This window comes from Pseudopipra pipra, chromosome 13 (genome assembly GCF_036250125.1).
Source record: "Pseudopipra pipra isolate bDixPip1 chromosome 13, bDixPip1.hap1, whole genome shotgun sequence".
In the NCBI taxonomy this organism is placed as follows: domain Eukaryota; kingdom Metazoa; phylum Chordata; class Aves; order Passeriformes; family Pipridae; genus Pseudopipra; species Pseudopipra pipra.
Window position 1 is genome coordinate 2,923,080 of NC_087561.1, and position 26,571 is coordinate 2,949,650.

Consider the following 26,571-nt stretch of genomic DNA (forward strand, 5'->3'; position numbering starts at 1 on the left):
TAAAAATCTCCAGACTGACCCTGCTTCAAGAAATCATCTCTCTTCCAGCAGCACATCTATGAAGTGCTAATCACAGCACTGAGTGAAACACAGTTTCTTGACAGCATTATACACAGTGTGCAAACAGCCAGTGCTGCAGCCCACTTCCAGGAACCAATACAGTACTGGTTGCACTATGGTCCTACACATCATAAATACGTCACCTCCCAGGCTAAGAGGAACCTGAACTGTGAGCTCCCAGACTTCCAGGAAGCAGCAGCCAGCTCAGAGTTTGACAAGTTTACTCCTCTCAGACACATAACAAGTCTTTATCATCAATCTGATGTCTTTCATCAGGAGACTCTTCTCAGCTGTGTGAATTCTCCCAGGCTTACACGTATTTGTTCTTGTAGACTTTCTAGAGCACAGACTCCCCTCTCACTTTAGTACCTCCCTAACAAGGCTGCATGAAATCCTTTTCAATGGAGATCACATCTCTTGGCCAAAGGCCACTACCTAGTCAGCTCTCTGCAGACACAGGACAGTAACAGTGGGATATAAACAAGAACATAGCCACGTCCAAGACCAGGGCCCAGCAGCAAAGTCCCAGGGCACCTCATGACTGTCTTTAGTTGGACCCAGCCCAAATATCCTGTTATACAAGGAATCCAAAGAGTTGCTGAAGTCAGATCTTTCAAAGCTGTGACTGTCCAGAACTTCTAAAGTGTGTAAGACACGGCCAATAGTGAAACCTAGAAGAGAACAGAGAAAAGAAATGCATATTTGGCACCTGGTACAACAGACTGCAGAGCAATACCAGATGTGTTTCCAAGGTCAGAAAGTCCTACGCCTCGTATCAAGACCCGTTCCATGAGGAAGAAAAGATGAGTTGTAGTTACAGGTGATTCTCTTCTAAGGGGAACAGAAAGTTTGGACCCTTCATCCAAAAGGCAGATGGACCCTTCTCTAAGGGAAGGCTGCTGTCTCCCTGGGGGCTGGGTTGGGGACGTCATATCATGAAACTTCCTAGCCTGGTATATCCCTCACACTATTACCCATTACTGGTCTCCCACACAGGGGGAGATGAAGTTGCAATGTGTAATCCAAGGGTGATCGAAAGGGACTTCAGGGCCTTGGGACCATTAATAAGGCATTCTGGAACACAGGTTATTTTCTCTTCTACTCTTCCAGTTGCAGGCAATGACACTGGAAGAAACAGATGGGCCCAGTCTATTAACACATGGCTCTGTGGCTATATCCCAAAACATTGGGATATAGCATGTGTACAAGAGTACAGTTCTCTGGTACACATTTCTAGTTTCCAGTAACAGAAATTCCCCCTATACCTGAAGAAATAGACCCATGTAAGATTTTGCCCTGGAAAAAAAAAGAGCCATTTCTTCCCCCCCCCCCCCCGGCAGTAAACAAGAAGAGTAGCAAATAAGAAAAATCAAAGAGAACAGCCAGACTGGAAGTTTGTCAGGGTAACACATGGAGCAGGGGAAGAGAAACTTTATCCTACAGCAAGTTACCTGCTGTGGTTTCCTGGCACTTGTCAAACGACCAGCGAACCTCCACAGCCTGGCCACGTTCCTTTATCTGCTGCTCGATCTCACGCAGCTTTGCCCGAACCTAAAAGCAATGGACTTGTGTAAACAAACATAAGGATGCCTTAGAAGTCCTGTGAACAAAATTATCAGAAAACAGAGAGCATGACAGTAACTCTACTTAAGGTTAGATTGTGCCCATCTTCCAAGGACATCACTGTCTTGCTTATAGCAGAATGGGAGCAGTTAATTCCTGGGGAGTGAGACAGCACCTCCAGCTCTGCTTATCACACAACATGAAAAGAAAACTCTGAAAGAGCTGAGACACAGCTATTATCTCAGACCACAAGAGTTCCCTTTGCTGAAGGCTGCTCACCTGCTGTGTAAAGGCTGAATTCCCTCCTGGCATGGGCAAGTTGGATGGGGCTATAGGCAAGTGGTCCAGTGGAGAGCCAGTTTTTATCCTGCTATCAGTTAAGGAGTAATGCCACACAAGGGCACTCGGGCAACACAGAATTATACTCTGCAACAGAAAGGTAAGTATCATTGAGCAAATCAAGGTCAAAACAATTAAGTTACACAACTTTCTACAGAACTAACCACTACTTTACCCTATTGCCCAGGCATTCATCATCCTGTATACAAAATATTTACTATTTGGGTGGGGTTTTTTTGTTCTGAGCTCTGAAAGAGTCTTTGGACTATACTAGAGTAGAAAGGAGTAAACTAGAATTTTTTGCTGCACTGAGTTTCTTGCCCTAGGTATGCTTAGGAAGCCAAGACCAGAGTTCCACATTATCCAAAAGCAGCAACATGTTGCTGCGGAGCTCTCCACTGCTTCCAAACAGAACTTATTTTCTACAACTCACACAGTCAATGCACAGTCCAACCCTCATGGTCCAGGAGCAGCATTTACATGAGGGACTTGGAGCCCTCAAAAAGAGTAAAGAATGAGAAGAAATATGAGGTAACAGACACAAACTAATTATACCATACTGTTTAATAATCACAAATGTGATTAGAGGGATTATTAAAATAACAATACCATGTTATATGCATTCTCATTCTTTTATGATCTCGTACACTCACATAAATGCAGACAAAACTTCACTGAACCATTCCTACAATACTCCCCTACAGCTTCTAGCTCACAAGGAGACAGGCACTAAAGACAGACAACCAAGGCTGTTTTAAACACTCAAAACAAAGAATCTGCCATATCTTGAGATGATCTGAGCAAAGGTCAATTATGCACAGTGTCAGAAATGCATCTCTTTCCAGCCTGACTTCACCCAGCTCAAACTTCCAACCATTGGATCTTATTCTGCCTTAGCCTTATCTACCATCAGCAGATCAAAATATCTGTAGATCTATCAGAAGAGCTCTTCTGACACTTACTAAAGATCAGATCATCATTAACCAATGTCAATTTTTAAGCAGGTTGTGTTCAAACCCAAATCAGTCAAACTTTTGAGGTATATATGCTCAGATATTCCCCTAAAGTAAGCTCCCCAAATAGAAGATTTTTATATTAAAAAGACATTTTATCACATAGAAAATAGAAAAAAGAACCCTCTCAATTTCTTTAACAGAAAGTGACCCAGACAGACTTAAAAGGAATGCAAAGGGGTTATTTATAAACCCCCACTGCTCTCTAATCCTTGCAGAAAAATCCTTACTTCTAGCCAACCGTACTATAGGAATTTTCTTTCTACCCTGTTCGAGAGCTGGCTGGCTGCTTCTTGATCCTGTCAGGGCTCCTTCATCTCAAGTTTCTCTCTTGAGCAGCAGGTTCCCAAGTTTTGTGCTCTCTTCCTCTCCAACTCCTGTTCCATCCTGCACTCTCTGGGACCTCCTCTGCTTTAACGAGCTTCTTTTCTCCCCTGGAAGAAACCAACTCCACTCCTTCTGCATGGACCCACCTGACCTAGTCACTCTCCTCTTGAAGGAGAAAAACACAGTCATGAATGAATACACACACTGAACAGAACTCATCTATCTCTTTCTGACACAAGGACAGTAAGGACTGAATCCCACAGTGTCACAAAAGCACCTGCCCTTCAAAAACCTACCAATAAGGCTTTGGCAACCTTGCCCTTTCATTGCAATGTAAGGTTTAATCAATCTCGAGTATAAAGATTATGAATTAAGAGTAGTTCCTTTTCACAGCCTGCTGCTACTCCTAAACCATTAAATTCTTCCATAAAGTGGGAGGGGCTTTTTTTTGTGTGTGCTGATTGTTTGGTTGTGGGGTTTTTTTTTGTTCTGTGGGAACTTTTTTTCTGACAAGGAGACGTTTGCTTTTAAGAGCTGACAAAATTACAAAGCACTTTCATTTCTGGCATCATTTCCTTTCCTAAATGACAACCTGCTATTGACATACCCAAGATGAAATAAGCCTCTTTCTCATCCCTTCTTTTGTAAAGCCTTCCAGCCATGAGAGGCACCTGTGAGTAGAGCAAAAGGCTCTATTCCAACCCATTTTTCTTATGCAAGTCAGTCAAGGGCACTGCTACAGCACTGATGTCTGGCACAAAAGCTCTTTAAACACATCAGCCACGACAATCATGGTTTGATATTTCTGTACTCAGGAAGCTGCTGACTCAGACTGTAATGATTTTTCTGTGATGGCACACAATGTAAATTGTCCCTGTTGACCCCACAATCACCATTACTTAAACCTACCTGCAGGATGCAGCTGAGCCCATACACCACTGGCCGGTGCTGGGGGCACAGCAGCAGGTCGCTGAAAGGGCTGGGAGGAGGATTCCCTGCAGCTGGCTGAGGGGTGGGAGTTGCAGGAAGCGCATTCCCTGTCTGGGCAGACAGGATGTGTGGTGGGTGCCCACCAGCACCATCCAGCTGCATAGCCAGCCTGCGGGTGCAGAAGTAGGCCAGACGTCTGGACAGGTAGGCAGACTGCACAAACTCCCCCGAGTACTGCAGGGAACACGGGGAGAGGGGAAAACAGCCTTGTCACAAGCAGTACAGGAGAAACCCTCGACCTTCCCAAAGTACCGCTTTTTACAGAGCTCCTTAGCACCATGGATCACCCACTGGCTACTAAGCATCAGAAAAAACCTTGAAATGCTCTATGGCAATGACTTCATGTATAAAAATGTACCCACACCCAGCCTTCCCAGGGCTTCAAAGGTTTGCCCAGAATCTGTTGCCAAAGAAACAAAGAAAAGCACCTTCCATGTACTGGTGCATGAGTACAACTATCACAGCTGTGACATGGGGGCAGGGATTACCAAATCCAGTGCAGGGAATCAGGGTAAAGGAGAGAAAAAAACAGAAGACAACAGGACTAAAAAGATATCCTTGCATGAGCTAAGAAGGATGCTCACAGGGACACTCCCTGGTGTTCTTGGTGCAAAATAGCTCATCATCCCCTTAGGCAAACGGAAGGGGATCGACAACAGCAGAAGTCAGCACTCTTCTAAAGCAAGCTGGGTTCATATTTCTCACCCTCAGCAGCAAAGGTAGGAGCATTTTCAGAAATTCATCCTCTCCTGACCGTATCTTCTCAAAACACTCAAGGACCCACGTCAGGAACTCATGCCGGTCCAGCATTCCATCCTGCACACAGATAAAAGCAGAGCACATGAACACAAGTTGAAGTAACATTCACTAAGGTAAGGCAGAACAGCAGCAGCTTGCTTTCCAACAGTGGACAAAACTCTGCAAGTTCACACAGATCTGTAGTACCCCTGTTCTAATATTGAGCTCAAAATTGCATTTAGTCCTAATGGTCTATTCACAGAAAGAGACTATTCTGCAGAAATAAATCACCTGACATCCACTCCCGAGCCCTCCCCTGCTACACACACACACAGCAGCCCCCCAGGTCCCTCACCTGGAACATGAACATAGCCAGTTTCTCATTGTAGTCCCACTGCTTCAAAGCCTGTTCCACCTCTTGGGGCATTGGTCCTGATGGTGAACCACAGCCTTGCCCTGGGAGCTGCCTGTAGAACTCTGCAATCTTCTGCAGCTGCTCTGACAGGTATTTGGTGATGATCTGTGTCCATTCTGAAGAGGAAACAAACAGGTTACCAGTGAGCACTGTGGCAAACAGGGACAGGAAAGAACCAGGCTGGTGCACAGGTGGAAACCCAAAAATGTTCCTGTTGTTTGAAACGGACAGAAAGACAAAGAAAGAAAAATGAGGGCCACAATATTAGCTTTGTTTGTGCCATGGAGGTGTGAGGGAGAAAGAGACATCCACAGAAATAGAGAACAAGGGGAAAAACTTCTGAGTCTGTGGGGTAGGGTTACTTTGTACTGGAAAAGTTGGGAAAAAAGATTCCTCAACTGCAGTTGTTGAGAATCAGCAGGCAGAGAGAAAAGACTTTCTAGCAGAGAGCAGTGTTAGGCCAGTCTAGTTCAGCATCCTCAATAATCTGACAGACAGCAGAAACACTGGAAATACTTCAAGTCTGAACTTGTTCTTAGTCTCTTCCAGCTATCACTGTAAAGCTACAATCAACAATTTTTAAAAAAGAATTGTTTTTACCAAAACTTAAGTGTGTAGGAGACAAAGTCAATTAAAGTGAAAGCATGATTACACTCCTCTGGGACAATGCAGATGGAAAACCAGGGTAAAATATGCAAGAACATGAAACAAACAACACTTAGAGTGTCAGCAGTAGGGACATAACCCAAAGGAACAGGAAAGCAAATGGAATAAATATGTGTAACAAATCAATCAACCTCCAGACACAGAGTTAATAAGCCTGTGTAATTTTTATACCAGAGATAAATAAGAAGGCATAGGGGGAAAAAAAAGTAATCCATGGACTTTGGTTGCTAATACTGATTTTCAAAGGTGTGTGATCAGGTTGTGTAGTCCCAGCCATACAAACCAGAACACAGCCAGGGGAGATCTCCTAGACTGCAGCAATCTGGAGCAGGCCAGGATGTAAAGGATGCTGGATCCAGTAATGCTTAATGAAATTGGAAACACAGACAGGGAGTAACATACCAAAATTCTCTGGGAAACCTACTCACTTGGAAAGTAGCTAATCAGTCATCTCTGAATTGTAACATTTACTGTCTTTGTAAGGTAAAAATAAAACAGGTTATACTGCAAAGGAGCTCAGAATTCAACTGGGAGAAAGCAGAGTCAGGCTCTCAGGAAGTGTTTGTGGTTGCTAAGACTTATTTTTCAACAGTGTACCCTCACAGGTGGGTCTGTTTCAGTTATGCACATAAGCACACAAGGACTTATCAGCAGGAAACAAGTTTATACGGATTTTCAGGCTACCTCTTCCTAATCAAGAGCAGGCTGAGAAGGAAACACCTGTGATGGACAAAACCAGTGCTTCACACAAACTGCTTACCAATGAAGGGATCAATGACATGACGCTTTTTCACCTTGGTTTCTGTGATGGCAGCATAATAGGCACAAGTCATTTTGATAAGCCATGCTGCTCTCATTACTGGAACGGTGTATTTTGCCAAATAACCAAAGACTTCTTCCTTCTTGCTAAAGATGGGCACCTATAACAGAATTGAGAGGGAGAAATGAGCCAAGGACTTGGATGGGAACTATTCCAAAGCAGCTACATCTGCTGCAGGTGCTGCAAGCTGTGAAAAAGGTAAAAAGGTAAGAGGCTACTGTGTTGCTCTGTATCTCAAAAAGCCTACTGCAAAAATTCACCTCTGGTCAGAAGGCACCAGTACCAGAGCTACATTTCAGTATAAATAGAAAGAAAACAAACTGAAAGAAGGGAGAAAACATAATTACATCACTGTAAATCCATGCCCTGAATGCTGCAAATATCTTGGAGGCCATCCTCCAGACAGCATCTAAACAACTACAAAAGATACAGACTAAGGACTGAGTCAGAAACAGAGTATCTGCTGTACAGACTGAAGACAGGACTCTTCACTTTGTAAACAAAGCACAGTGGTTACAAAAGTTTTGTAATATCATGAATACCCCACAGGAGACTGTGAGAAACAGAGAATTGAGTAACATAGTAGGAAGGAATTCATTAATCCAAGATTCAAAATTCAAGATCCAACACAGGAGGATACCAGTGAAATCATCAGAGTGCAGATCTATAAACCAGGAAGCAACAACACATCACAGGAAAAAGTACAGCTGTGGGGCTCATTTCCACACAATACTCTGGAGAGCATACATAAGGAATGAAACAAATTCCCAAAGAATAGGCCCATTTGGTAGATACCTTTAAGTCCTTGAACTACTGACAATTCAATTATTTACCTGCTATGCTTCTCACGTTCTTCCCAATTACTCTGATTCCTCCAAGACATAAAGGCACAGACTACTTGGCTACTGACAGTCGCTGCCTTCCCATCTAAATCCACAGTAACTGATGGAGCCCATTGCAGGAAAACTGGGGAAAGCCTTGAAAGGTTCAAGCTTTCACAATGACCTCAGGAAACTGGCAGCAAACAGCCAAAGAAAGACACAAGGACTAAGTTTATAAAGAGACAGATTGTGGGAAAGTCTGATTACTTTATTTCCTCTCAAGAATGACTCAGGACCTCAAGGAACAGACAAATTCCATCTTCTAAACTATGTGCTCCACTACCATTTCACAACTGGGAGTTCTGTTTTTCCACAAGGCGTACCAGATTCCCAAGTTCCTTGTTTATGTGCCTCCCCTGAGAGAGAGCTCTCTCCCCTTGCTGTTGGGCCTGATAAAACGCAGGGAGACCCTTTTTTCATACTCTACAGAATTCAAGGCTACAAGGGAAATATCTACCCCTAGAGCCCAGGGCACAGAAATACTGTAGCCTGGCTGAGAACAAGTGATAACACATATACTCTCCTCAGCTTAAAACCAGAAACAAGTCACTGCAACAGAAGTCTGGTAAGTCACTTAGCTGATTATTTTCAGTAGTTCTCACTATGGCTTTTGACAACCTGAGAAATCCTCCACAACAGAAATGTCCTAATCTAAACAACAGACCAAAGGCAACAGTGGCAGCTCTTCTGAAAAACATCTAAACCTTAAAATAAATCAGTCGTGTCCTACAAGCCAAAAGGCAAAGCTGGACACACCTCCAAACAACAGACAAGGGACCAGTTCTCTGAGTGGGGATGACTACAGTCAGGGCTCTACAAATCCTGGATCCACTCTTCAAGCTGAAAACTACACGAGATGTACAGATAAGAAACTTCTCCAAACAGTAAAAACCTTCAGAAACACTTCAGAAACAAGCCCAGATTAAATTCTCTGCCCTGCCAGGACACCTCTCCTGTAGCATACCTTCTTAGCAAGATGAGTGAGGGGCTTAGTTCCAGCCAGGTCTGTGAACCAGTTGTTTATGGCACTCTGAGAACGTGCTGTCACCAGCCAAAAGTTATCCTTCTGGTTCACCTGGGGTTTCCGCCTCCCTGTGTCAGGCAGTGTGTTGCACCGCAGCTTTTCTGCAATAATACTGCTGAAATTCGAGCTGATCTGGAAGAGGAAAAAAGGATTAATTACACTTCACGACTCAAAGCTCTGTTTTCTGTGTGCTTAAAACCTTATTTATCACTCCTACCAGAAGTATCGACTTTTGAAACACAAAAAAACTGCCAGTAAATTCCTTTGCTATGCTTGCAGAGATGAATGCTTCCAGACAACTCATACAATAACCAAGCAGGGACTGGAGATGGACACAGCACTTCATAAATACCTATCAAACCAGACAGAAGGCGCTTCTCAGACAGAAGTCAGCCAAGAAAAACAAATATCCTGTGCTCATTGATTGCCTTCCAACCCAGGTCATTACTAGTCCTTCTGTTGGGGAGGCCAGGAAGTCAACATCTTGATTTCAGAGACTGGAAAAATGGAGTTGAAGCCCGTTATGTAACTCCCCTGTTTGAACTGCCAGATGTTTCAAGAAATCTTACTTCTCTTTTACCGTGAACATGATGTAACCAAACCAGTAAGAACTTTCCCTCTCCTGGGATCGTAGCCTTCTGCTTTAACTGCAGAGTATGGGGAGTCCCAGATGCTGGTTTTACTGAGACTGCAGATACAGACCTGCCCCTAAGATGTATAGAGCAAAGTAGGAACTCTCTTGCAGAGGTGGGAGATAGTTCTAAAAGAATGCAGAACTTGGACTGCAAAGAAAGAGAGGGTCAGGTCCTAAAACTACTCATTCTAAAGGAAAAGGTCTCCTGGCTCTCGGCACAGAGAAGGAAGTAAGACCCAGGGCTGTCCAGGATCCCGCAGCCCACCCTGCTAAAGGCCCCGTCTCACCTTCGCCGGGTTGAAATTTACATTTTTGGCACTGCCGTGCTCGTCCCCGGAGACCGCCGGCTGGTTATTGAAGCCTTGCTTGACATTCAGCGCAGTCAGCTCATCCTGCGGAGGGGAAGGACGGTCAGCGGGGCCCAGCGGGGCCCGGCGCGGCCCCTCCGCGCCCACCACCGCCGCCGCCTCCGTCCCCAGAGCGGGGGCCGAGCGAGGCCAGGCTCGGCTGCTCCCCCGGCCCCCGCCGCCCTGCCTCGCCCCTCCCGGGGCAGTGCGGGACACCGGGACAGCGGCGCCCCCGGCCCGCCCAGCGCCCCCCATCCCGCGGGCCCGGCGGGACGGGCCCCGCTCCCGACCCCCGCCCTGCCGCCCCGCCGCCTCCCCAGGTCCGGTCGCAGCGCGGCGGTCCCGCACCCCGCGTCCCCCCCAAGGCTCCCTCACCTCCTTCTGCTTGGGGTCCTGCGGGTACACGTCGGGCGGGCCGAGGCGCGGGCGCTTGAGCGGGCGGTGCTCGTAGCTGAGGACGCCGAAGGCCGCCATGGCCGGGCGGGGGCGGCCGGGCCACAACAAGGGCCGCCGGGGCCGCCCGCGCCTGCGCGCTGCGCGCTGCGCCGGGCACGGCGGGGACCGGCGGCACGGCCCGAGAGCCGCCGAAGATGCGCCGAGGGAGGACGGGCAGTCCCGAGCGCCGCCGGAGAGGCACGAGTGTTGCCGGAGAGACCCGAGTGTCGCCGAGGTCGGGCCGAGTAAACACGAAAAGGTCCGAGCGCAGACGGAGAGACCCGAAGAGAAGCCGAGAGAACGGAGATTCCCGAGCGCTGCCGGAGAGGCCCGAAGCCGGACTCGGGGTGGACGGAGAGTCCCGAGCGGCGCCGGAAAGTGCCGAAGAAGGACGTGGCGACCCGAAGGGCCCGTGACCAACAACACCCCCCCACCTTCCACGGCGGCCCCGACACCGGGACAGCCCCGGCCACAGACACCCCCCTGCGGCCACCGCTGCATCGTCCCCGGCCCCCGGACACCGACGGTGCTGTCACACACACACAGCCCCGCCGGGACTGCCCCGGTGCCGCCCGGTTCCCAGGGAGCCGGCCGGGCTGCAGATTGGGGTCCCCACAGCTGTCCCGCTCTTGGGGACAGCCCCGTGGGGTGATCCCTGCGGCAAGGCGGAGCGAGCCACGGGGACATGGCAGGAGGAAACGGGAATCCCAGAGGGATGGGCCGTCTGGTTCCAGTGGGATCTGTGGGATCCCACTGGGGTGAGCCATGGGGTCCCAAAGGGATGAGCCGTGGGGTTGCAGTGGGATTTGTGGGATCCCACTGGGGTGAGCTGTGGGGTCCCAGTGGGATGAACTGTGGGGTCCCGCTGGGGTGAGCTGTGGGTTCCCAGTGGTATGAGCCGTGGGGTCCAAGTGGGATGAGCCATGGGGTCCAAGTGGGATGAGCCATGGGCCCCCCCTGGGGTGAGCTGTGGTCCCCATCAGAGTGGCCCTGGAGCAGCACATGGGGTGGGCCCCTCGGTGCAGGCGGTGCGTGGGGCAGGAAGCGAGGGCGGAAGCCACAGCTCTGCACGGGGCTGTTCGCATGCGCCCCATGGCCAGCCCCACCCCACCATGGCAGCTCTTGCCACCTTCCTGGTGCCTGTCCTCCTCCTCCTCCTCTGTGGGCCGGACCCCTGCCCTGCTGCTGCCCACAGCCAGCCAGGTAAGGGGGCACATGGGCCCATGGGGAGGTGGGAGGCCGCAGATCCCCACTGTGGGTGGGGATGGAGCCAGTGATGGTGGGCGAGGAGGGCAGGATGTGGGGCTGTGTGGGCTGGCGCGCTGTTGGGGGGTGCGCCAGAGACCCTGTGACCCCCCAGTGTGCCCCAGGACCCCCGGCACCTACATGGCCCCTTGCAAAGGGGCTGCCAGGAGAGACAGGCTGTGCCAGGGAGCCCCGTTGGGTGTCCTTGCTCCCACCCCAGCGATGGAGTGTTGCTGACACCACCAGCCCCATGGCTACTAGTCCTGCAGCACTCCTGGCCCCATTACTCTACTGGCAGGCCCATGCTATCCATGGGTGCTGGCCAGGCTGGTGGCCTAGTGGATCTGCCCTTTCCATCCTGGTCACGTCAGCAGTGCTGTGCACAGGAAGGAGATGCACAGGAAGGGAGACAGCAGCTTCTCTTTCCACCTGGCACCCTCATCCCAGCCATTGTTTTCTGGGAAAAAATCCACCTCTTGGCTGGCTGTCAACAAAACAACAACTTTCTGTGGAAACACAGCCCCTCTGTATCCCTGGACCTCCTGGCCTGCTGGGAAGGTGTCCTTCATCTTCATGCGTGGAAACAGCCAGAGCGCAGCCTGTTTGCTGCATTGTGTTACACTACAGCTCAGAAAAGCCTGGCTCTGGCTTTTTCCTGCTCCTGCAGTTCTGGCTGGTGAGTTTGGACCTTGGGTGGGACCAGATGTCCCATTGCCTGGTTTTTAGGGGAAAACCTCTCATTTTCTGTGAGTCTGCAGGACAGCTCTCAGCTGCCAGCAGCTGGGCTGGCACTTGAGAGAGCTCTGTGAGGTGTCTCAGTCCATCAGAGCAGCTCATCCCACAGCAAGATGTGCTTCTGAGCACCAGAGCAGACTGTGGTGTCATAACTGATGGGACCAGCACTGCTGCTGTGGCCCTGCAGTCTCCTGCCAGCCCAGGATGTGGCTACGTGGGTAAGAACCAGGCCTGGCACAGTGCAGCAGAAGGAGGGGGCAGAGGAGCCAGCATGAATTTCCTGCAGAGATGGAGACTCAGAGGCTCAGCCTGTGGTGGAGGGGCTGTGGTGGGAAGCAGCCCAGCACAGCCTTGATCACCCAGACACAGAGACACATGAGCACCTGCAAGCACCCAAAAGGGTAACAGTGAGATGAATTTAGCCAGGATGGAGACACCAGGCATAAATACTGAAAAAAAAAACCCCTGATTTTATCATGGGACAAACAAAATGGGTTGGCAGAGAGGGATTTGTATCCTGCCCCACACTGAGGAGCTGCAAACAGCAGCTGTGGGGTGACTAAGGGGAGTAGATGGAGGACTCAGGGTGAAACACCACATCCACAGCATGAAAAGCCAACAGCACAGATGTGGGAGAGACGGCAGTCCTTTAGAGGAAGATGTGGGGCTGCTGGCAGCCCAGGCGTCACCAACACAGCTATGCCAGAAAGAGATGGGCTTGTTTGGCTAAGATGGAGAAAGGCTCGTAAGGATGTGCAGGGACCTTGGCATGTGCCGTGTCTCCCCGGTGCACTCCTGGGCCCTGGCACAGCCTCCCACCACCATGATCCCCAGCAGTGTCTGTCATTTGCAGAGGTGAAGTGTGTCCTCTTCAACGAGGAGTACATGAACTGCACGTGGGGGAGCAGAGAGACACTCAAGGCCAACTACTCCCTCTACTACTGGTAGGTGTTCCTGCTCCACAGCCTGGTGTCCAGCAGTGGGTCCCTGTGCAGGGGGGCTACTGCCAGCATCGCTGGTCCCATCAGGCTGCTCCTCCTCCACAAGCCCAAGGTGGGGCAGGCTCTGTCTCCAGGGCAAGCAGGATGGGATGTGCTGGGGAGAGGGGTCCCCAGGAGGGCTGGGGCGTGTGAGGCCTTGGGGAGCCCCGGTAACTCCCTGTGGCACAGGTACAGGAACACATCCAACAAGGTGGAGTGCAAGCATTACCGGCAGGACCAGGACATCAGAGTCGGCTGCCACTTCAACCAGAACGAGATCATCCAGTTCCAGCCTTTCCACGTCCTTCTCAAAGCCAGCATGGGCGGCAGCACCCTGGAGATCAGCAAGCGCATGGAGCTGCAGGACCTGGGTACAGATTAGTCCCCCAGGGCTGACCCATCAGGTCCCAGCTGGCAGCAGGGCCATGGGGACATGGGGCCAGCACTCACCAGGCATTCACCTGCAGTGAAACCAGATGCGCCCGTCAACCTGACCATCCACAACATGAGCAACAACCAGCTGCAGCTGACCTGGGCCACCACATACCCCAAAGCCAAGTGCCTGGAGCACGCTGTGAAGTACAAGAGCAACAAGGACACCGACTGGATGGTGAGAGCCCCTGGGCACAGCACCCTTGTGGCTGTGCCTAGGGAGGAGCTGTGCACCAGCCTCCATGGCAGTCCCAGCCCACAGCCATAGCTCATGTCTCTGCAGGAGATCTCGGTGAATGGAGATGTCTTCTCCTTACCCAGCGTGGACTACAAGAAGTTCTACACCTTCTATGTGCGCAGCAAGGTCAACAAATACTGCGGCAGGACCCAGCTCTGGAGCGAGTGGAGCGTTCCCGTGGTCTGGGGCAGCAACTCCACCAGCAAGGGTAGGTCCTGGGGGCTGTAGTGGGATGGGATGGGATGGACTGGAGCATGGCAGGGCTCAGCAGGTGAGGGATGGCCAAGCAAGTAGAGAGCTGGCCTGAGGTGGCAGCTGTAGGGGCAAGACCCATCTGGGCACCTGGAGTGCAGGCAGCAGCATCAGCCCCTGCTGCTTTGTACTTCTGGAAGCCAAACACACCCCAGCAGTGGGACCTGCTGACTTTTGCCAGGGGTTTCTTAGCACTGGAGGGCTGCTCTGGCACTGCTGGGCCAGGACAGGGTCACCAGCCAGTTTTGGTGGTAGCGTGGCAAGGCTTGGAGACGGGCCCCTTCTCCATCCTCTGCTCCCAGAACAATGCCATGGCCACCCACTGCCATGGTCGTGTACTGTCTGGGCATCAGTGTCACCTTGGTTCTTTCCAGACACAGTCCACTGGTTCTGGATCCAAACGGTCTTGATCCCCATTGCCTCCTGCCTGGTCTTGCTGGTCCTTGTCATCCTGCTGGTGCGCATGGAAAGGTGAGTGTGGGGAGCTGATGGGGGGGACAGCAGCACTGGGGCTCTTCCCTTCTGACAAACCTCTCCCACACAGGGTATGGGTCATCCTAATGCCCCGAATTCCCAACCCCAGCAAGAATTTCGATGAGCTCTTCATCACCCACAATGGCAACTTCCAGGTAAGGCAGATGCAGATGGCCCTGCCCTGGGCTCGCCCTGCACCGCGGGGTTGGGGCTGGGCTGGGTGGTGGCTCCTCTCACTCTGCTCTGCTCCCTGCAGGAATGGGCTGGAGTCCCCAAGGACATTGTGGAGAGCTTCAAGCCCAACTACAGCGAGAACATCTGTTATGTGAGTGAGCTGCCACCCAAGGACAGCTACGAGCCCCTCTGGGAGAGCAGCAACCCCCCACCATCTGTGATGCCTTCGGCCTCACCTGCCCCCGGCGAGCACAGCCCCTACAAGAACAGCTATGGGAGACTGTGACACACTCCTGCACCCCCCATGCTGCACAGCTTTGCTGCCAAAACCTCACTGCTCTGCAGGCCCTGCTCCCTGCTCCTGCCATGCCTCCCCCAGCTGCCCCTGGTTTTGCTTCCTGCCATGGCCACACTCAGCCCCCCATGACACAGGGGCTGCACTGCACTGCAGGTGCTGGGGGAGCACGGTGTGCTGGGTGCCCTGGGGGCTGCACTGGGGGCACTGGTGGTGCACTGGTGCCCACAAGCACACCCAGGGACGTGTCCTGGCAAGCAGGCAGGGGCCACTGGCAAACTGATGGGGACATGGGGGATGAGGAGTGCCAGGGAGACCAAGAGTGGAAAAATAATGGAAGACACCTGAAGAGTATTGTAAACATGTTCAAGTGACTTGCAGCTGGGTGTAGAAAAACATATATACCATACTCTTAGATGTTTAGCCTTGTGTGTTTGGCAAGTAGAACTTCTGTGTTTAGATAACACAGGCTTGTGATAGACTTAGTGGCACCTTATTTAACATGCTTGAGATTCCTGCCCTGCTATGGGAAAGATCAAATCACAGTGGTAAACCAGGACTGCACAAATCCTTGCTAAACAGGCAAAAACAGCAGGTTCAGTGATTCTCCAGCACAGGCCAAGCTCCACAGTACCTGCATCCCTGCTTGTCTGCCTCTGCCCAGGTGCTGCTTGGGGGATCCTCCAGTCCTCGAGATAATGAAAATAAATTTCCTCTTTGCCTTTCATCCGTGGTTTTGTGGTTGTTCCTGTGTCCTGCCTCTACCAGCTCAGACCGCAAGCCACTGTGTTACCCTGGGGCCCTGGGCAAGCCTGGCAGTTCCCCCAAGGCCTCGCTGCTCCTTGCCTGCTCCCCAGGTTTCCCGTGGCAATAAAGCTCTGGCCACCAGGGGCTTGTCCAGGCTTGTCACACAGGGTCTGGGGGAAGCACCAGTGGAGCCCCACCTCCTGAACACCTCTGGCCTTGCACACGTTCTGACGCAGGAGCCAGCCCCACCATCCCAGCCCCACTGTCCCAGGCTGGCATCAATCATCATCAAGCATGCAGATGAGTCCCCTCCTGGCTATCCCACGGTGCTCCCTGCACACGGGGTGATGTGCTGTGGCCTCCCTGTGCAGTGGGTTCGGCTCTGGGCTCTGCAGCCACTGCCAGGGCCACCTGCTGCCCTCAGCCACGGCTGCTGTCCCTGCAGGAGACCAGAGCTTTCTGGCCAACACCAGCTGCAGGGTCCTGCAACTGCTCTTACAGAATCACAGAATCAATCAGGTTGGAAAAGACCTCTGAGATCATCGAGTCCAACCTGCGACTGACCACCACCACATCAACTAAGACCACGGCACCAAGTGCAAGTAAGACATCCAGCCTTTTTTTAAACACCTCCAGAGATGGTGACTCCACCACCTCCCTAGGCAGCTCATTTCAATGCCTGACCACCCTTTCTGTGAAGAATTTCCTCCTAATGTCCAACCTAAACCCCCCGTGGTGCAGCTTAAGATTACGTCCAGCCGTTCTGTCGCTGGTTGCCCGGGAGAAGAGCCCAACGCCGCACCTGGCTACAGCCTCCTGTCAGGGAGTTGTAGAGAGCGATGAGCTCTCCAGGCTGGCCCCCCTCAGGCTCTGCTCTGCAGCACTGGTCCCCAGCGCCGTTCCCGATCCCGTTCCCGATCCCGTTCCCGATCCCGATCCCGATCCCGGCCCGCTGGGGGCGTGTCCGGCGCTGACAGCGGCGCTGCCCGGCCCCGCCCACGCGGCGCGGCGGAGGCCGCCCCCTGGCGGCGGCGATTGGCGCAGGCGGGTCCGCCCCCCGTGCCCGCCGCGGAGCCGGCGCTGCCCCGGCACTGTCACCGGCACCGGCACCGGCACCGCGGGCACGGCACGGCACGGGCTCACCATGATCGTGTGTCCCCAGAGCGTGGAGCACCCCCGAGGAAGCCGATGCCAGCGGCTGCCGGGGCAGGTAGGACCCGCCCCGCCGCGCCACCGCCACCGGCAGCCCGTACCGGAGCACCGGGCTTCGCCCTGCTGGCCGCCACCGGCCTGGCACGGCTGCGGCACCGACGGGCCGGGACATTCCCGCTGCCCGCTGGCGGTGCGCGGGGCCGGTGGGGTGAGGCTGCGCTCTCACGGTGCCGCGGCCGGCGGGTTGGTGCCGGTGCCGGTGCCGGTCGCGGTGCCGGTGCCGGTGCGGCGGCTCCGTCCCCGTCCCCTTTGTGCGGGATGCGGGAGGCGCCGTGGCTCCATCACTGCCAATCAAACTTGTTTTTCTCTCTCCGCCTGCACTGCCCGCGCCGCCCGCCGGGGGCGCTGCCGCCGCCGCCGCCCGCACAATGGGCCGCGGGTACCGGCCCCGGGCACCGCCGGGGGAGCCCCTGCCGCGGGCACTTCGCCCGTCCCCTCGAAACCCGGGCCGGAGGGGCTGGGCGAGAGGTGTCGCCGCGGCAGCATCGCCAGAGAATGCCACCAGCGGGGCCACCGGTACCGGCGGAGCCACGGTCTCTCCTGGCGGAGGGATGGAGCCCCGGCGGGGATGCCCCTCTCTGCGCATCCCGGTGCTGCCCGGGCTCACTCCCGGCCGGCCGGGCTCCTCCAGACTCCTGCCGCCTTTTTGTGCTCACGGCTGCCGAGCGGGAGCACCGGGGCACCGCTCCCCCGGCAGCACCGCCGGGTGGGGAGGGGGCGAGGTTGGTGGTGGGTACGGGGCCGAGGTGCCTGTTGGGGTTCAGGGGGCTTGGACACAGGAAAGCCTCCCCGGGGAGGGAGGCGATGTTCCCACCGCCCAGGGGTGCGAGTGGGTGCAGGGGAGGAGGAGGAGGAGGACTATGGCCGAGGAAGGTGAGGAAGGTGGCACTGGGAGCAATGCGAGAGGCTGGGGAGGCAGGAGTGCGGGAATGTGGCAGGTGGTCCCGGTAGGAGACACCCTGGGCTGAGCTGGTACCTTTGGGAGTGGGCAGGAGAGAGGCCGAGGTCGGAGCTTGCCCTGCACCTTCCTTCATCCTCTCCTTCCAAGCCGTGTCTGCCTAGTTGCTCTCTCCACCATCACCTGGACAAGCAGAGTGAGGAGAGCTGGCAGCACCAAAGGCTGAGCCATGGGGTGGTTGCATGGCTCCTTGCTGTGGACCACCTTTCCCCAGGGGGAGTGGAAGGGCCCCCAGCTCCTCTGCCCACGAGGAGGAGAAGACCAGTGGCTGTAACCCCATGGTTGTCCTCATGGCAGCTCCTTTCCCCAGGCAGAGGGACTTTTCAGGGGGCTTTCACATGTCACTTCTGGCTTGCACCTTCCCCTGTGGAACAGAGAAGCTGGTGCTCCTTATCTCTTTCCATTTTAATTTGAGCTTTGGGGTTTTTTGGACCTCTTTGGCCAGAGGAAGTTGATGTTCCAAATGTCATCGAGTTAATCTCTTGACATCTGAGCGATGGTATGTTCATCAGAAGTGCAGGATGGCGGAAAATAGCCAGAGCTGCTTCCTGCACTGCCTCTGTGGGTGCAACTGCTCTGTGCTGCCACAAAGCTCATCACTGCTCTGTCTCCCCCTCACCCCGGGGTGCTCTGCCACACACCCCATGGCTTTGGTGGTTTGCAGAAGTGCTTCTGGTTTTCTGCTATGCCACTGTGGTTGCTGTGCCCCAGTCACCATCCTTTGGGGGACTGCGCCGGAGAGGCAGGTGGGAGGAACATGATGGTGGGATCAGCAGGGCCAGAATTTCCCAGGGGAGATTTCAGTTCAAGCCTGGGAGAGGATACGCATCCCAGGGTGCTGCCTGGGCTGCCCCGGGTGAGCAGGGGCCGTGACTTTCTGTGTGACAGGGATTAGCACCTGCTGCACCCACAGCTCGGGGTGGGCAGGCTGCAGGTGCAGACCCTGCTGTCGGGTGGGAATTGTGGCAACACAGTCGTTGGGGCACAGCAGCCGCCCAGACACCTTTTCAACATCCCTGCCCTCAGCTCCCACCACCCTCTTGGGAGGGACTGGGGTGGGCACTGCTGGGGGTGTCTGGGCCCCCCATGCCGAGTGGCCCATTTGTGTTCTCACCAGTGGGCACACCTGGTGACAGTTGCACTGTGTCCTGCGGGACCGCTCCCACACTGTCTCCTTGGGCAACATGTGGGGAGCTCCTCTGTGTGCTCCTGACCACATGGAAGGTGCCAGGACATCACTTGCCTCTTGGCTTGCCAGGACAGGAGCCTCAGAGTCCCTCCGCTATCTCCACAGCTCTCCTCCATCTTGCTGCTGGGCAGGAGGGCTCAGTGCTGGCAGTGCAGGGTCCTGGTGGTAAGGCTGACAGGCTGCTCCATTCTGGAATGTCTTTCCATGTCATGTTTCCCCTGCTCCAGCCCTGCATCACTGCAAGGAAACATCATTCCTAGTTGGTCCTTTGCTTCAGCTCATCGTGCAGTGCCTTCTCCCAGGCAGAGGCCAACCTGTGTGTCTTGTGACCTGTCCTCCTGCTAGCAGTGCCTGTGCTGAGCAGTGCTCTGCCTGGCTCCAGGAGTGTCCTTCTGGGAGCACCGAGCCAGGAGAGGGGATTTCTGCCCCTTGCAGAGCCTGGGCTTGGCTGGGGTGGGCTGCTGCAGCAGGGGCTGCTCTGAGGAGGGCCAAGCAGAGCGTGTTTCCTGCAGGTAGTGAAGATGTCCGGCAGCGACCCTGAGTGCCCCCAGTTCCTCTTCGTGAAGGTGCTGGCAAGCCGGGGGCGGCTGGAGGCAGTGACCCAGCAGATGGGCTACCACCCACAGTACCTGGACAGCTTCCTCAAGATGCAGCACTACCTGATGCACATGGATGGCCCCCTGCCCTTTGACTGCCGGCACTACATCGCCATCATGGTGAGCCCCACTGGGAGCTGCCAGAGGGGACGGGGGCTCTGCTCAGCCCTGTGGGGCTCCCCTCTCCCTCCAGCAGACAGCCTGTGTCAGAGGCTTCTCATCAGAGGCCAAAATCGTGGTGTCCTGGAGGTTGGGTGAGAGGTGGGCATGGGGTGCCGGGGTGCCTGTGTGGTGCAGGGATGCTGATGTGCTGCCCTTGCAGGCGGCTGCCCGGCACCAGTGCCGGTACCTGGTGAACCTGCATGTGCTGCAGTTCCTGCGGGCAGGGGGTGACCCCCAGTGGCTGCGCGGCCTCGAATTCATCCCCCCCAAACTCCGCAACCTCAACGAGATCAACAAGATCCTGGCACACCGGCCCTGGCTCATCACCAAGGAGCACATTGAGGTACTGGGGGAGGGCTGTCAGCCAGGGACCAGGGCAGCAGTGGGGGACAGCAGTGTCCCCAGAGGCTGCCAGCACCCTGCCCACCTGCCTGTGGCACACTGCTGGTCTGTGTTCTGCAGAAGCTGCTGAAGATCAGCGAGTGGAGCTGGTCGCTGGCGGAGCTGGTGCACGCCGTCGTCCTCCTGGCACACTGCCACGCGCTCGCCAGCTTTGTCTTCGGCTGTGGCTGTGAGCAGGACGAGGGGCTGGGGGGCCGAGCCTCCCTGAAGCCCCTGTCACTCGGGAACCAGTGCTTCTGCGAAGCCACCGCCGGCAACAGCTGCAGCCAGGAGCTGCTGCGCATCAACCGCAAGCGGGTGAGCCCCCGAGGGTGGGTGTGCTGGGGAGGGGGAGGTGCAGCCATGACTGCTGCCCTCACCCCCAGCCTGTGTCTGTGCAGTCCCTGGACTCCTGCATGGAGCTGGATTCCCTCCGGGAGCGCATGCAGCGGATCCATGTGGAGACCGAGAGCAGGGAGGAGATGAGGCTGCTGCAGCTGGAGCGAGAGGAAGGTGAGGGGCAGGGAGCGGAGGTGGGTGTGCAGGGTGGGAGTTTGTATGGCACACCTGGGTATTGCTCCCTCATGCCTTACATTTTCCATGATGTATGGTTCGTAGAGGAGCTCACGGGATGCACATGGGGCACAGCAAGGGCTGGCTTTTGATGCCTGCTGTGGCTGGGAACAGGGCAGCTGAGCACTGCTCTGACCCGTTTGCAGGGCTCTCCCTTCTTGCAGATCCTGATGGAGAAGTCACTGGTGCCACCAACCTCGCATGCTACATGCAGGACCCTGACTTTGGATACCAGGATTTTGCCCGGCGCGATGAGGATCAGACGCAGGTATTCAGAGTCCAGGTAAGGCTCCTGCTCTCTTGCTGGGCAGCAGCCCAAGCTGCTGCCTCTCTGCTCCTCGTGGCAGTAAATGGTGGCAGGGATGCCCATGCAGCCTGGATCTGGCACAGCTGCTTTTGCAAAATGCCTGAGTGGGAAAGCCCAGCTCTGAGAGGGGACCTGCCCCACTGGCGTTGGGAAGAGGGAGGTGACCCATGAGTTCTGTCCCCAAGGGCTGATGATTTCTTTGCACGGCCCTCACAGTGGCAAGGGTCAAAATCATTCAAAAACTGTCTGATAAGGGATGTTATGGTTTGTGGCAGAGGTGCCCCCCAAGCAAACTTACTGAATTCTGCTGCATCCTGAGGTCTCCAGCCCTTGGAAACATGCTCCAAGCTCCTTTTTGCAGTTGCAAAAGCCTCTTGCTGTGCTCAACAGGATTATTCCTGGGAAGACCATGGCTTCTCACTGGTCAACCGGCTCTACTCTGACATTGGGCATCTCCTGGATGAGAAGTTCAGGATGGTGGATGGTCTGCAAAGCAGTGCCATGGCCAAGCGGCAGGGCTGTGAGCCCTCTGTTTTCAAGCGGGGCATCTGGAACTACATCCACTGCATGTTTGGCATTAGGTAGGGAAACCAACCTCATGGTCCAGGGGAGGAAACTGAGGTGACCCGGATGGGAGGAGGGTAGGGGACTCAGGCTGTCTTGCAGATGAGCGTGGAAAAGGGACAGAGGTGAATGGCCTGCCTGGATGTTGGGACAGGCAGGGAAGAGATGCTCAGCTTCTCTGGCCAGGGCAGGGAGCTTTGGGGACAGGGTTTCAGTGCCTGGTGGCCATTGCCATGTGTCCCCCTGCCCCATGGCTGTGCCCCAGGCAGACCACAGGCGAGGTGCTGGCCCTGACTCGCCCCTGTGCTCCCCGCAGGTACGATGATTATGACTATGCAGAAGTGAATCAGCTCCTGGAGCGAATGCTCAAAGTTTACATTAAAACTGTAACCTGCTACCCAGAGAAGACAAACTCAGAAATGTTTGACAGGTTCTGGAAGCAGTTCAAGCACAGTGAAAAGGTGGGATGGCTGGCCCCTGGCTCTGAGTGGCTGTGGTGGGGCTGGGAGCGGGTAGGGGCTGCAGACTGGGGTGCTTTGGGGGTGTTTGGGAGATCTTTGAGCCACCAAACCAGTCTGAGGCAGGTGGGGGGGGGAGTGGAAATTGTGGAAATTGGCTGTTTGTGAGGAGCTGGGCTTAGCATGGCATGGGGCTGTGCAGTGTGACGAGCACAGGGGCCACCAGCAGCACAGGGATCTCCAAGGTCAGTAGCCCATCAGTGAGTGCCTCCAGGCAAGCTGTCCTTCGAGCTGTAACTCACAGAAGCGGCTGCTGTGGCCGTTGGGGACTGTGCTGGTGCCAGCCTGCCATGCTGCTGCCAAGTATGCAGGGGACTCCCTGGCATGTTGCTGTGGGAAGCAGCCACAGCCTGCAGGACTGGGAGGAGGGGGAAAGGGTAGCTGCCTGAGCTGGAAAAATGGGTGGCATTTTGTGCCATGCCAAAAGACTCGCTCGCCCAGGTGAGCGGTCGCTTGCGCCGCTGCCCACAGCACACTGCAGCTGCCCGAGCCTCTCCTGTTTCTCCCGTAGGTCCACGTGAACCTGCTCATCCTGGAGGCCCGGATGCAGGCAGAGCTGCTGTATGCATTGCAGGCCATCACCCAGTACATGATCTCCTAGACAGCGGGGGCTGCGCTGCGGCAGGGCCAGGCAGCGTCCTCGCTCCCTGAACTCCTGCGGGACCCGTCACGCTGGGACCGACGGCGAGGGATTTCTCAATTTAGTTTACTTGACTGTCTTGTTCCTTTTTGTTGGTTTTCCCCCCCTGCCTTGTGGGGCTCACTGAGTGGCCCCGTTACGTGCAATTACCAAACTGTGAGGCAAGTCCGTGCTGCTGAGATGCTGGAGACTTGAACGTGTCCAAGGAGGACTGCCAAAAACATGTGGGGAGAGGGAAGCAATAGGGGACTGGGGCCAAATTAGAGGGATACTCTCCCACGAGCAGAAGCTCCTTGCCTGGGTGCTGTGGGAGCCTGGGTGCCACAGGGAGGGCAGAGAGGAAAGCTGGCTTCCTTCCCTGTGCTGCAGTGGCTGCCCTGCTTGCAAAGCCACCCTTGGGCACTTGTCCTCACTGGGGTGATGTCTCTCACTTGGGAACAGCATGGGCAGCGTGCGGGTGTGTTGCAATGTCCTGAGTTGCGTGGTTAGGCAGCAAGAAATGCTGGCTCCCAGCAAGGGCCCCTCTCCAGCCCAGGACAGCAATGGGATGCACTTGCTGCCTGCACGTAATATCCTTTAGGTCCATGTGCCAAACCCCTCTGGGATGAACAAGAGATGACCCAAGGCAAACTCCAAACTGTGAAGCTCTTGCTGGCAGAATGTCCTAATGCTTTGCCTTCTCCAACAGCAGGGTGGGAAGGTCTCTGACAGTGTTCAGGCACTGGGGGTTTCTGCAGGGGACTTTGGGCAGTCCTAAGCCTCCCATCAGCACAGAGGCAGGAACAAGGAAGGCTTCCTGAGTTAATGAGGTTTGTATCTTCTTAACACCATGAAAGGGCTGAGGTCCTGTGCCCAGTCACTTGCTGCTTAAGAGCATGGTGGAGGAGCCTGTGGTCACAACACAGGTAAGCTACAGGAAGCTTCTCCTTGATCCTGGGCTGGGAGGGACTCCCTGGGCTGCTCCCATTTGAACAGAGGCAGCCTGTCCACCAGCCCTGCCTTCTGCCTGGGGGGCAGAAGCTGCACCATCGCTCCCCTTATGTCCCTGGGCTGCTCCCTGGCCATGCCACAGCCCCTGGCTGAGGAAGTATGAGGGATCCAGTGCAGGCTCTGGAGAGCAGCCACAAAAGGGGGATGAAGCCACCCGTTGTAAGTGGGAGCCTGAAGCAAGGGCAGCTGTCGAGTCAGCCAGCGCACGCTGCTTCAGTCGGCCTGTTTACTGCGTAAATGTACGGGGAGAAAACCTTGTGTATGGAAGCTACAGAAAAAGCCTATTTTTGCTATAAATATATTATGTTTGACATGGATGCCTGCTTTATTTCTGCCAGATGTTGGGAAGGGGATTCAACCTTGCATGGCTGCTCTGAAGGCAGGACAGCAGTGCCTGGCTGAACGCAGCCCTGAGATGGCCCAAGCTCCAGGAAGCCCAACATTCTCAGGCATGTTGGGGTCCTGTGCTGACAGCTCTGGTCCATGGCAAGCAGCTGTCACTGAGGCTGGACCTGTCCTGTACAGGTCAGCTCTGTCCTCTTGTGCTCAGCTGAGCAACTGCTGCAGTGTTGTTTGATAGGAAAAGAGGAAGGTTTTCAAGGGGCTGCAGTGCTCCAGCAAGGATGAGTGTACCAGAGGAAGGAGCTGGCTGGCACCAGGGGAGCAAGGCCAGAAACCAGGACCAACCCTTTCCTGAGCCATGCTGCAGGTGCCCCCCTGCACTGGGGCTGGGCCAGCTTGTACTGGGCCAAACTGGTGCCTGGGCAATAAAATGCCAGGACAACTGGTGCTGGGCAGTACCAGCTGAGTCAGTACTGGTGCTGGGACAGTGGCACCAGTGCAAGGATAACTGGTTCTGGGACAGCTGCCACCAGGCTTGGCTAGACAGTGCTGGGACTGGCACTGCTGTACTATCATTCAACCCCAGTGAGGGCTGGGCAGGGATCAGGGGGCTGACTGAACTGCTTGCTGTCAGGTGTAGCAGTGGTTAACCACAGCAACCTAGCTGCCTGCCAGCTGGTTTGCCAGCCTCTCCCCTGTCCCTGCAAAAGCAGCTCTGTCCCCTGCAGGGCTAGGATGAGCCACAGCAGGCAGTTCTCCACAGGGCTCACTGCTCCCTGTCACAAGGCAGTGACAACACAGCGCTGGCTGGGGGTGCAGGGCTGCCTGTCCCAGCCAGTGTGGAACTGGCTCCCTTTTGCCCCATCCCCCTACACTTGCACAAAGGGTTGGCCATGCAGGAGCTGGGGCAGCTGCAGCTCGCTCTGGCTTGCAGACAAGCACCAGTCACACCAACAAGATGAAGGGCTCCTTGGGCTGTCAACCCTGACCAGAAATGAGCAGAGCTGCTGGCAAGGCCAGGGAAGGCTGCCAGCCTCAGGCAGTCACACATGGCATGCCACGAGTCTGGCAACTTCAATGCTTGGGCCCCTATCCTGGTGCCCCCTGTGCCCTTTGACTGGGATACTCCTCTCTATGGCTCTGTGGCTGGAATGAGGAGAACATGAGGTACATCACCTCTGCAGGAACCCTCCAGGATGTCCTGCACACCCATGTGGGAGCCAGGCCACTGCAACTGTACCTGGAATTACTGAGGGGAGGTTGTAGGCACATGTCCAAAGCAGTCACTGAGCTTCTTGCAAAGCCTGTAGCAGAAAGAAAGTGCTGGCAGGTGCAGCCAGGACTGCTTTTGTAAGAGCTGAGCCATTCCCAAGTTGCACAGTGAGTATGTTGAGTATCCAAGGCTTTGAATGCAAGCTTTCTAGCTGTACATATACTGTGCAATTTCATGAACCAGACTTTACCCTCAGCAGTTTTAGAATATCCCTGACTAGCTCTCCCTGTGTCTAACCAGGCCAGTGGAATCCATGCTCTACATTCCCTTATTTCCCTCTGATCTCCTTACCTGCCACCACTCCACAGCAACATGACTGAAGCTCTGAACTAGTCTTCTCTTCTGCAAGACCTCTCCTGAGCTGTGGTGCACAAAGCACCCACAGGGCAGAGGGAACAGCACATTTTCCAGCTTTATCCCAGCTGCAAGAAGGAAGACCTGCTGCAATGACATGCTGTTTTGATTCAAGGGCTTCAGCACATTCCTCATAAGCTGCTTCACTGGCTCAGACTGTATCTCCATTACTACTTGTCTTATGTCAAGGAAGGACCCCTCTGACATTCCCAGGTGAAGCCTTCTCCTGCCCAAGAGGCCTCTGAGCAGTCCCAGGGAATGACCAGCTCATGGCTTACACTCTGACATTCATATCCCCTTTAATGGTCAGCTCTGAGCCATTATCTTCCAATACAGAAAAAAAAGCTCCACAGCTGTAGTAACCTTCCTTTTTTGATGGAGGATTTGGAGTACATAAGCAAAGATAAAAGCTCACTCACGTGCTTATCTGTCCTAATTATGTGTCAGCATCTACTTGTGAATTGGGTGGCTGAAAGAAGAGAGTAGCAGCAAATCCATCTCTCTGTTCCCAGAGATAACAGGTAGAGCTGCTGACACGCAAAGATATCTGAATGTGGCTGTATAAAATGGAGTCACCTTCTGCACTCAGGTCTAGAAAGGCAAGGAATGAAGGGGTTAAAACTCCCCAGGGCCAGTTTTAGGGCTTGGCACCCCATGGATCCCACACACTGCCAGTAAGTTGTAGCAA

At 54.5% G+C, this 26,571-nt stretch overlaps 3 protein-coding genes across 8 annotated transcripts in view; 2 read left to right on the plus strand and 1 right to left on the minus strand.

The window, feature by feature from the left end:
- Positions 1-11,344, minus strand: part of MED12 (mediator complex subunit 12) — a 35,467-nt gene extending 24,123 nt beyond the window's left edge. For 2 of the 4 annotated variants that reach the window (XM_064669640.1, XM_064669639.1), the window contains exons 1-10: positions 10,193-11,343; positions 9,758-9,862; positions 8,777-8,968; positions 6,872-7,031; positions 5,386-5,561; positions 4,998-5,108; positions 4,212-4,466; positions 1,903-2,049; positions 1,512-1,611; positions 595-731 (exon numbers count right to left, since the gene is read on the minus strand). In XM_064669640.1, coding sequence (XP_064525710.1) covers positions 595-731; positions 1,512-1,611; positions 1,903-2,049; positions 4,212-4,466; positions 4,998-5,108; positions 5,386-5,561; positions 6,872-7,031; positions 8,777-8,968; positions 9,758-9,862; positions 10,193-11,200 — 2,391 coding nt within the window. In that variant the 5' untranslated portion in view covers positions 11,201-11,343. Of the gene's footprint in view, positions 1-594; positions 732-1,511; positions 1,612-1,902; positions 2,050-4,211; positions 4,467-4,997; positions 5,109-5,385; positions 5,562-6,871; positions 7,032-8,776; positions 8,969-9,757; positions 9,863-10,192 lie in introns of all 4 variants that reach the window. The other 2 variants (XM_064669641.1, XM_064669638.1) reach the window with 2 other exon arrangements.
- Positions 11,321-15,804, plus strand: IL2RG (interleukin 2 receptor subunit gamma). The gene is given in 9 exon segments (XM_064669682.1): positions 11,321-11,353; positions 11,356-11,455; positions 13,086-13,176; positions 13,402-13,583; positions 13,680-13,822; positions 13,928-14,090; positions 14,509-14,605; positions 14,679-14,763; positions 14,865-15,804. Coding segments are annotated over 9 exon segments (1,083 nt in total). The 5' UTR covers positions 11,321-11,335; the 3' UTR covers positions 15,069-15,804.
- A 717-nt stretch (positions 15,805-16,521) lies between these two features.
- Positions 16,522-24,231, plus strand: LOC135421325 (sestrin-3-like). Of its 3 annotated transcripts, none has more exons than XM_064669662.1 (9): positions 16,522-17,034; positions 19,696-19,899; positions 20,102-20,284; positions 20,404-20,640; positions 20,724-20,835; positions 21,042-21,178; positions 21,593-21,783; positions 22,083-22,227; positions 22,796-24,231. In XM_064669662.1, the coding sequence occupies exons 1-9, from the start codon at positions 16,537-16,539 to the stop codon at positions 22,883-22,885; spliced, it is 1,797 nt and encodes a 598-aa protein (XP_064525732.1). In that variant the 5' UTR covers positions 16,522-16,536; the 3' UTR covers positions 22,886-24,231. The 3 variants fall into 3 exon arrangements, with proteins under 3 accessions (XP_064525732.1, XP_064525733.1, XP_064525734.1); XM_064669663.1 differs by having other exon boundaries at positions 21,060-21,178; XM_064669664.1 differs by lacking the exon at positions 16,522-17,034 and adding an exon at positions 17,063-17,758.
- Positions 24,232-26,571: the final 2,340 nt, after the last annotated feature.

Excerpts from the sequence above, each read along its gene's own strand:
- LOC135421325 (XM_064669662.1), top strand. The coding sequence starts at position 16,537 with ATGTCCAACCTAAACCCCCCGTGGTGCAGCTTAAGATTACGTCCAGCC. Across the intron at positions 20,641-20,723 it reads TGCGCATCAACCGCAAGCGG|TCCCTGGACTCCTGCATGGA; the intron begins GTGAGCCCCCGA and ends GTGTCTGTGCAG. Across the intron at positions 21,179-21,592 it reads CGCAGGTATTCAGAGTCCAG|GATTATTCCTGGGAAGACCA; the intron begins GTAAGGCTCCTG and ends TGTGCTCAACAG.